At 40.6% G+C, this 10,244-nt stretch overlaps 1 protein-coding gene across 2 annotated transcripts in view; it reads right to left on the bottom strand.

Annotated features, from left to right (window-relative positions):
* Positions 1-2,252: 2,252 nt before the first annotated feature.
* Positions 2,253-10,244, bottom strand: part of MBOAT1 (membrane bound glycerophospholipid O-acyltransferase 1) — a 57,446-nt gene continuing 49,454 nt past the window's right edge. For both annotated transcript variants that reach the window (XM_074542868.1, XM_074542874.1), the window contains 4 exons: positions 8,564-8,628; positions 7,127-7,259; positions 5,835-5,986; positions 2,253-4,079 (listed from right to left, as the gene is read on the bottom strand). In XM_074542868.1, coding sequence (XP_074398969.1) covers positions 3,947-4,079; positions 5,835-5,986; positions 7,127-7,259; positions 8,564-8,628 — 483 coding nt within the window. In that variant the 3' untranslated portion in view covers positions 2,253-3,946. The remainder of the gene's footprint in view (positions 4,080-5,834; positions 5,987-7,126; positions 7,260-8,563; positions 8,629-10,244) is intronic.

Here is a 10,244-nt window from a genome sequence, read left to right as displayed (position 1 = left end):
TAGATAATTTTTCTGAAGTCCTCAGTTCAGGGATAAGAAGACAAAGGGTTTAAACATGAGTCACTAACCTCACTGATACGAATTTTGCCCCTAAACTTCCTTGGATGTTGGGATTTCAACTTGTATTTCTACAAAATCCAGATCAGGATTGCTGGGCCTGCTTTTACATGTGTAGAGAGGTAAGTTTGCAGCTTTATGCAAACACCTACCAACAGAGTAAAACTCTACAGCTTTCTCACCCACCTACTTCATTTTAAGTGACACAAATATCCCAGCTATGTGCAATGTTTGCATACAAAACAGAGCAGCCAAACAGGGAGAAAAAAATATCTGCCCACCTTGTATCCCACTTCTGTGCTGCCTCCATTGCTTGGCAAGCTCCAAGTGGACATGCAGTAATGTATTTAGGACGGGGGACAGCTTACAGGACAGTAAAAATGTAAATTGTGCATTCAGTTCACTGAAGAAATTGCTGAACACTTGCTTCTTTCAATACCAGACCCATAGTTGAGTTGAAATGAAGTTTTATTCTTTATTCAGTTTTCTCTTCAAAGTGCATCTCAACTTCTAGTTTAGAAAAATCAAAATATGCTGAAAAACAGCAGCTAGAATATGCCTTCAATCCAAGAGGGTAATGGTGGTGGTGTCTTTTTGGTATTGTCATATTTAAACTCAGCCTTTGTCCATCCAGTACAATCTACCTTTCTCATTTCTGTGTGATAGTCCTGTATTTCTTTCTTACAAGCCATCAAGATTGTTGCTCTCTTCAGAATCTCTCTAGATGCTCTTGAGTTTTTTGCAGCACTAAGAACCCAGAGAGAGATTAGAAACTAATAACATGTTGGTAATCACCACCATGTATTTTGATCACTGAAACACACTCTCAAATTACACTAGAATTACCAGAATTCAAGTTCCTGACATCATCTTTTTCTAACCTAAATCTCTACTTTGGCTCTTTGAATTACATACTCCTGTGCAAAGTAGATGCACATTACTAGCACGAGTCTCCTCTAAAGAGTAGCATCTGTTTGCAGTCTTTCTATAAAACAAAATATCATCCCCCTGAGAAGAAGAAAAGGAGAGGAAGGCTCAACACAACAGATTGATCAAGGTAACCTCAAAGCTAACAGCCTGTTTTTTTCAAAGGAGTTTTTTACAGCCACTTATATCCACTCTGTGTTAGCTTTGCAGGACTGCCACATTTGGCTAGGTTTGCTGCCTAGTCCATAATAACATAGTACAGCAAAGATTTTAGGTAATTTTCTTCTTTTCCACCCAGCTTTAAGACTAATTCAACCACCAAGTTTCCCTGCAAATGCCATGTTTCAAAAAGCCAGTTTCAATTTTGGCTCATGTAACATGTGACACTAAATCTGTATGACTGGCTGTCTTTGACTCCCAGGGCTCCTGTTTTCAGGGAGAGGTTCAGACTGAGAAGATAACATGACAGGAGAGTAACAGTTTTCTCACTAGCCCAGACTAATTCATGACATTATAGGAGCTGAAACTACAACATAAGTCAATGGCATTACATATAAGCAAGTTTCACCTGGGGAAACACTAGAAGAGAAACCCCTCTGGTCATACCTGGCTTCTCTTGAAGCTCAGGTATGGAAGCACAGCTCAGGAAGAACTGCAGAACAGGGCACAAGCTGTGCAGGCAGATCTCAGGCACAGAGCAGGAGGTACAGACCCCCAAACCCCTTTGAGAGCACTCTTTTTCCAAAGCAGGTGCTAAGGCCAACCTGCTGGGAACATTTGCCTTCCTCACTTTTGCCAAAACCCAGCGTTGGCAAAATTGATGCGAATTTTGCTGGCTCTGGCAGAGCTCACACTGCTTCTTTTTTTTCTGAGAGGCAATTGCAGACTGGCTTCAGCCCACAGGATTCCAGGGCCAGCAGCACCCAACTCCCCATCCCTTTCTGGGGATGTGCCCTGGTTCCCTCCCACAGGATATAGGAATGGCACAATCAGACCTCAAGGGAAGCATTAGATGCCCAAAATGCAACTGAGGCTGGTGCCACAAGGAGAACACACACACCATGACAAAAAAGACCAGCCAAGTTAAGGGCAAAGCTGCCATGAAAACAGACAGGGGTCACCTTGTCTCTGTTCCAGCAGGAGCAGGACGGAAAGCTCAGCTGCTGTAAAATCCAGCAGACCTGAACATCTCCCCTCAGAAGTGTGATTTCACCCACCCATTCAGCCATTTTTCACATTAGACGTTAGTGATCAATAATGCCAGGCAGTGACACAAAGCAAATTGTTTATTCAGATCAATCTTTTAATCCCATCTTGCCCTTTAAAATAAATTAGCAAATAAACTCTTCCATGAGCTATGTTCTAAATCATAATGTGGTCATGGGACAAAAAATTCCCATCAATGAAAAAAAATCAATTTTTTTGGAACTGTGTTGGTTTCACTGATTTGTTTCTTCTCAAAACATGAAGATTCTGCAAAACTTTAATCTGACACAAAAATCAGAATGCAGTAAACAGCGGGTTCTTTCCGTAGTCACACACTATTTAAATGTCGATAAAGTAATACCAATACATTGAGGGAACTGCTTCTACAAAATCCTGATAAAAACATTCCTGGAAAAGATTTTAAAAAATGCTTCAGTTGGTTTTGATGTGTGGTACCAGTCTATTTTACTGGGTTAAGTGGATTTAAGAAAAAAAACTATAAAAAACCCTGATACAGCATTTTGCAGCAGGTTATCTCAATGCACAACAAGCGCTTAGGAATCAAGCCTCAAAACATCCCTGTAAGTCAAGGACTTTACAAGCAGAGAAACTTGCATCAACAGTTAAGTCAGATGTCAAGATCACACAAGGACTCAGTCTTGACTCTTGTGGTGATCACAATATTTTGTAGAGAATGATTTATTATGACAGTGATAATTACTGTTCAGGTTTCCTATTAGTGTTATCTGCTGGAATGTAACCCCTCCTTAAGATGGGATGTTTTTGAGTAAAACAGTTTGATCCACTAGAAAGCTTTTTCAGATTTAACCCATAACTGCAGGTTTTAAAACACTAACCCTATATGGCTCCTCTTGCATTTTGATACCAAAAAGGAAGTGCTGCATCACTAAGACTACAAAGTAAGGCTGATGTAGCAATGAGCACCAGCTGTGTCATTAGAGAAGCACAACTCTACAGACCACAGGCTGTATGTCCCTTCTTTTACTCTAGATTTGAGTTCCCCCTTTTGTCTTTTGTTTTTCTTTTACTTGGCTTTAAATTTTGGCTTAGCCAGTTATCACTGCTCCCAGACACCGAATCCCAAGGGACTTGTCTTGCCCTCATCACCAGTAGGTGTCACAGTGAAGGATGTGAAGTACCTTTGCTGCCCAGCTCAGGCTGCAGTCCCTGCTCCGCGCTTTTCCGGGGAAAGCCCCGCTCCCCCTTCCCCTGCTGGGGCACGAGTTAGTGCCAGCACCTTGAGCAACCCCATGCCTGTAGTATTTTACTTGCACCATCTCTCTCCACAACCAAGAGATGAAAAGTTTCCCCTGACAGCTGCCCACACCACCAGGCTATCAGGCAGCTGGTCTAACATTTACTAGCTGCTTTCTGTCCCTCTCTCAAATCACAAGATTTATTTGTTGATTAATAGTTGTGTATTTCTGTAAAAGAGAAAAAATGCCTCTCTGTGAAAAAGTTTAAATATATAAAAACACTTCATAAAAATATTTATTATAAAAATTGAATGCCCCATGAGCCTGTAAACGTTGCCTGTAAAATCTCCATTATCTAGAATAATCTGAATTACAGTCATTCAGGCTCTTCTCTGCCCTCTCCAGTAAGATTTTAAGATAGCCAAGAGAAATGCCACTTGTCTTGTACATTGATCCTCCTGCAACCAGTTTTTCTTCCTTTTTTTTGTTTACTATTCAACAGATTGATTTCCCAATGCTGGCAGTTTTCTTTGGAGGCATCATTTGTCTTTGTTTTTAATAGAGTTCAGCATGGCCTGATTCTGAGCCCTTCTTACAGAGTGGGTTTGAGGTCTGACTGGTAACAGGAGCAACACCAGGATGCTTAGAATGTGCATGTGAAAATACACAGACCTGGGAACAAAAGCAGAAAGAATATTATATTTTTGTTGGGAAAAACAGGAATTCTGCAGCCCAAATATAAAGAATTTAGTGCTAAGGAATGAATGCAGAATGTATGAACCTGACCTAGAAAGCACAAAAATATACCCTTGAATTTCACACAGTCTTGGAATATGATGTCTGCTGGCATGGATGAAAATGCTGCTGTGGATGATAATGGGGCAAGGCAACCATCAGCAAACCCTAGAATCCAAAGTCTGACAGCTCAGATAAACCCATCTAATTCAACCCCAGATTTATTCAGCTCATCTCTCTTCTAATATTAGAATTTACAAGGCCAAGTTGTGAAGAAATATCACTCATGGTTCAAAAAGAATTTTAAAAAGTGACAGAAAGAAATAAATTCAACCAAAGTGCTGAGTCTGAAATAAATCAAAACACTCAGCTTTTAACTGGAGAAGGTCAGGTAATGACGTTTACAGAAGGCTTGCATTTTTGAAGGTAACTGCTCAGAGGTATCTGTATTTGGTATGTTTCTAAACATCAAATATTTTTATTTCAAATAATTCAGTATACACTAGTTCAAAGAGAAATAAAAAATTTCCAATTTTTTTTTAACCAAATAGATGAGGTTCTGGCAGCTTGGGGAAGATGGTGACTGGGACCAGTGTGGTCCAGCTGTTAAACATAGCAATGCACATTTCTGTGGTCTCATCTATGCTTCTTACCATAGTTTTTAATATCCTTGTAAGGTGCTTAAGACCACTGCTTGTGGTGTGAAGTGCTCCAAAAATTCATGCCCTAGTCCAAAAGCATAACATTTTCTTGCTTACGAGTCTCTAAGTTCAAATGTTAACTATGTTCAAAGTTAACCAGGGCAAAAGTCACCAGGGCAAAATTATTAAGAAATGAAGCTAAGAAACATCTGGAGAAATTTTTACTCCATCATAAGTTTTCTGTGTTGAAATCAAATGTTTCAAGAAACAGGAATAGAAAATGTTGAAATTCAGCCTCCTGCAAACAGACAGCAGCTATCTTGACTAGCAGCTTTGTGTCTTTTATGTTGGTGGAGGGAATTTACTTTCTTCTGAACCAAAAGCTGTTACTCTATATTGTCTCTATATTGACTCTAAATGAAAGAAGAGTAAAGCCATGTAGTCCTGTTTCCCTTTTCTACTTATTTTCTCAATTTTTCTATTCCAGCTTGGTTTTATTAGAGGACATTCAATGTGCTCTGCAACACCAGTGTTTTCTTATTTTTAAGGAATCTAGGGAAATACTCCCTTTGTAATAAGAGAAGCATACTTTTGTAATGAAAGCACACTGATTTCAAGGAGCAATGCTCTGCCAGGAGCCCTCCACATCTCCTGCTGCTCCATCACACCTCCCCTTATACGCATTGAACAGCTGGAAGCCTGGTCTTTGCTCAGCACCTCCTTCCTAATGCCAACTCACATTATTCTTAACCTCTTCAGCCTTGGCTACTGCTAGTGGTTGAGGCCCAACTGTTTTGGAAATGGAAACCCAGTATATGAAATGTCATGTAAGGACATAGAATGAGAAGAACAACCAAAGTGCTCTGCCTTGGCATTGTTATAATCTCATTACGTTACAGGAGTGCAAAAGTCACCTCTTGTACTTTAGCAAGCATCCTGTCTGTGCTGCTTTAAAATTTGATAAAATGCTAACTGCCTTTCAGTGTGGTTTGGGTTATTTAACAAAAGTCCCTGGCACCCTGGAGAGTAAAATCAAGGGCAGAGGACTCACTTGTAGAACTTTATGGTGGGCTCCACAGCCAGCATGACGAATGGTGCGACCGTGTAGCACACAGCCAGCTGAGTGACCGCCCAGGTAACCACGTCGTAGGCTATCTTCAGAGGCACTGGCGAGAGGAAGTAATGTCTGCAGTTGTTCCTTATCTGCAGGCCAAGGAAAAGTAAGCAGAAAATTATATAAACATTTCTTGGGCAAAGCCACACAGACACACAGCAGTGCATGACTCTGTTTACCATCAGCATTAGTTATCACAGGAAGGTTTATTCATCAGTTACAAAGCACTGGGAGCAGGAATACAGATGTGTACAGACTGGCATTTTCAAGATCTCACAGTCAACCAGTGGCAGACAGAAGTGGCCCCCAGTTTGTTCTATCATAACCACAGGTGCAGACTCTCTCATTCTGGATGTCTGGTACAATATTTTTTGGGAGGGAACCTGTTCCTCCCTCCTGACTTTCATTTCTTACTGGTTATCAACAGTAAATCAAAGTTACTTCAAATGAACAAGTAAGTGCTTATACCTACAAGTGTGTGCCATTCTCTAGAGATTTAAAGTTAGTTTCACATCTGTGAAATCCTCATAAATGAGAGGCAAAGCGACCTGCTCTAGCAATAGTGGTTAATACTGGTCACTAGTTTAATTCTCCTTTCAGATTAACCTGGTTATTTATCCATAGTCATCTACAAAAGACAACAGTGGTGCTTCCCAGCCCTGCACAAGTGTCTGGTTCAGCAGGAAAGATCAACAGTGATAAATTTAACAACAGTGAGACATGAACCCTGTTCTGTCTTTGGTGACTGTATACAAAATGAGGCCCATAAACACACAGACCATTTTACTGCATCAATTGCATCCACACAAATTGTTCAAGTTTCAGCTAATATTCAACCCACAGCAGCGTCCTTGTGCAAGACTGGGCCCAGAGTTAATTACAAGCCAGCATACAGGAAACATGACCCAGCAGAAGTCTGGAATCCCACAGGACCTTGAATCCCAAGCTCATTTGAATGCATGGACACAGCTGGTGGCACCCCTAACTATACATCCTCAAGCAACATTTCCTCTGACAGTCAGCAACTGCAGTGCATCAGAATTGGTGTTGGTTATAACTGCTGGGTACTTTGCAATTAGCATCAATACAGAACAGAGTTTCAGTGAGCATCAAGCCCGCAAAGGCATGAAAGAGGGCTCACAGCAGGGACAAGCTGCTTGACCATGTGCTTGACCAGCTGACAGCTGGATAGTGTCTAGCCTTAGAAGAGAACAATGAAATGTACATACTGCTCTGGCTGCGAGTGTGATAAGGATTCCAGTGAGAAACGTAAAATAATATCCAGGATAGATACCATGCCACAGGGCCGACAGGATAAATGTTAAAGCCGTAGGGTACCAAGGAGCTCTGTCATAGCAGACACTGCAAAAATGAAAACAAAACAGAAGAGGTTGAACAGTGGCCACTGTGCTCGAAATCCTTCTGTTTCTAAGGTCTCAGTTTGTTTTGTTAGCTGTCTTATCTTGGTTTAGTCACACACTAGGGCATGAGACACTCTCCGTTTAAATGGAGGTTTAAATGGAATGAGGAAGCAGACTTATATGCAAATGAGTTCCCAAATAGTGCCGGTACAAATATTTCTGGTGCTCAAAGCATTTAAATCAATAATGGAAAAAAGGGCAGGCAAGACTTTGTTCACCTTTACATCTCTATCTGGAATCATACGTTACCCTTCCAAACTGTGATGACAGATCAAGAGCAAGTTGAAAGACAAATAGATGTGACCCCACCCTTCACTCTAGTGAAGAGAGGTATTTTTAGGCACAGTTATCTGGCAGATGCTGGGAACAACAGGGAGTGCCGTAAACTATTGCAAAACAGGGGATTCCAGCTAACTTTAGCAGCAAAAATCTTACTCCCGAGATGCAAGGATAACAGTTCAAGAAAACAACACCCAGTCTATTTGGCTATCTGAAGTTTAAATAAAATGCTGTGCTCCACAGAAACAAGTCAAGATAATTTTTTTACCAGGAACCATTTGAATAATGAAAAATAGTAGATATTGACTTTTAAGATGTATAGATTTAGTTACAACAACTACAATAAATCTGTGTCTGCATTTCAGACACTATGTCAACTGTATGCTGAGCTTTAATCACACCAGAAAATGAAATGAGTAATGAGACACAGTCCAATCTACAAAATTTGGACTTATGCTAGTATTTATAATACTTGCCTTAACAGTCAAAGGTTAAAATCAGATCCTGTCAGTGCTATAAGTATCTTCCCCATATCCTAAACAAGGACTGCCTGGCAAGCATCTTAGGGTAACTCCAAACTAGACTACACTGGGGCTCTGAATTGAATTTCTGGATCCCAGTGACACAGCAAGACTTACCTCAGTGTGGGGAACATAACACAGCAAAGCAAAACAGTACAGGAAAGTTAATGGAGGGAAACAACAAAATGCTATTGCTTTCTATTATGGAAGTTTTGAACAGTTTGTTTATGACTTTGCTGCTCATATATAAAATAGGAGCATTTCACACTTGCAGCAATGAAACTTTACAGCACCAAATACCCTTGTATTGCACCAACTATTACTGACACAGGAAACAAAGGAAGAACAAGAAGCTTTACATTTAGGAGAGCTACCAAGCAGCGTTTTTCCATGCCATGGAGAGCTTTTGGATCTCACAAGCACATAACTGTTTCATTACTCTTACCGTTTCAGCCAGGCAGCTGTCTGAATGTTCCAGTTTTCAATGTACATTTTAAAACTTGTTGCAGTCTAAAAAAGAAGCTCACATGAAATGTTAGCAATGAAGCCTGTAAAATACTACTTGCAATTTAAATTAGCGAGGAGGTACATGGAAAATATTAATTCTAGCAGCTAACTTTTATGATGACTGTGCCACAATCCATCATTATACTAATACGACTTAGGAGGGACATTAAATAGGCTGATGGCTCACTGCTAACACTTGGCACTTGCTCTAAAATCTCACTTTGTCTCATATAATTAAATACAGTGTTTGGTTACTTTTCAAATAATGGGCAATCTGAGAAGCTTTCTTGTTTTATATGCTTGGCCTTCCTTTCTCTTCATAAACAGCTTTATTTCTGGAAGAGATATCTTGCCACCCATTATGTAATCTGGACTTCCCTATAGTGGTACTAAAACAAAGTGTTATTTTAAAAAACCCAAACATTTATTATTATTTTTATTATTACTATTTAGAGAAGGAAGGGGGAAGACTGAAAAATATGGGCAAAAAAATTAGGACTAAATTTACAAGCCAATTCTTGGCCCACTGGTAAGCTTGAGAAACCAGAGTGGACTCCAGTATCCTGAGAGAACCACCCATACCTCCTCCTCTGAGCTCCCCCAGCTTTAGGGGACTGCTGGACTCTATTGTTCAGCATCAGTTCCCCTACTGCTGATCAACTTCCTCTCCCAACTCCACCTTGGTCCCTCGCCTGCTGGCAGAAACATCCAAGGACACCCTGGCCAAGTGGGAACATGATTCAGTGACACCACAATATTATGCCATATCAGCTGAAGGGAAGGGATGGAAAAAATGACTGAAAAAATGGATTAAGGGTAAGGGCTACCAAGGGGAATGGGCAGATATCTTTGCACTTCCATGCAGAATCCCTAAAGCTAGCATTTCATCCTCTGCATTTAAAGAGTTAAAATGATTAACAATTCCCAATGCAGCACTGCCACATTTTAATTGAATTACTGCACCACGAGAAGCCAAGAAAAACACAGTTTCTCTTCCAACTAATATTGTCACTCTCTTTTGGCCTCCTTTAAGTTCCCCTGTTACATTACCAAGAGAGGAAGTAATTGCTGGCTGTCAAAACAAGCATGCTGCCAAGGCTTTCAAGTCCCCCACGTGGGCTTAGCCCCTGTCATGTTTTAAGGCCCACACAACCCCTTCCATGTGCTTATCTTCTCTACAGATCAGATAGTCACATTTAGCACTCAAGTTGCCAGCTCTGAGGTAATTTTACATATGCAGGTGGCTATACCTGCTGAAAATATAGACTGTATCTGTATAGACCATACAATCACACTTCAACTGCCAGCATTGCTGTTGGCACATAAAGTGATGGTTCAAGGCTTAGCCAAAGCCATGGTCTCCATAGCTCCATAGCCTCTCTTTTTCTCATTGCAAACATGAAAAAAATCAGACAACACCCTATTTTATGCTCTTGAAACAATTTCTGATCTCTGTTGCCCATGTGACCTATAAAGGAAGTAAGCTTTGAGAGACCATCAGTTCAGTGGGTAGAGAGGAGCAAAGGCTCCTCCATTTGGCTTGACTGAAGAGTACTGGCTGCATTTTACTTTCCTGCTTCAAACAGAAGCTGCCTCAGCCCATCAAGGAATCATCTCCT

The sequence above is a fragment of the Zonotrichia albicollis genome, chromosome 1, assembly GCF_047830755.1.
Source record: "Zonotrichia albicollis isolate bZonAlb1 chromosome 1, bZonAlb1.hap1, whole genome shotgun sequence".
In the NCBI taxonomy this organism is placed as follows: domain Eukaryota; kingdom Metazoa; phylum Chordata; class Aves; order Passeriformes; family Passerellidae; genus Zonotrichia; species Zonotrichia albicollis.
Note: the sequence above shows the minus strand (reverse complement) of the source record. Positions and strands in the feature narration are given on the sequence as shown.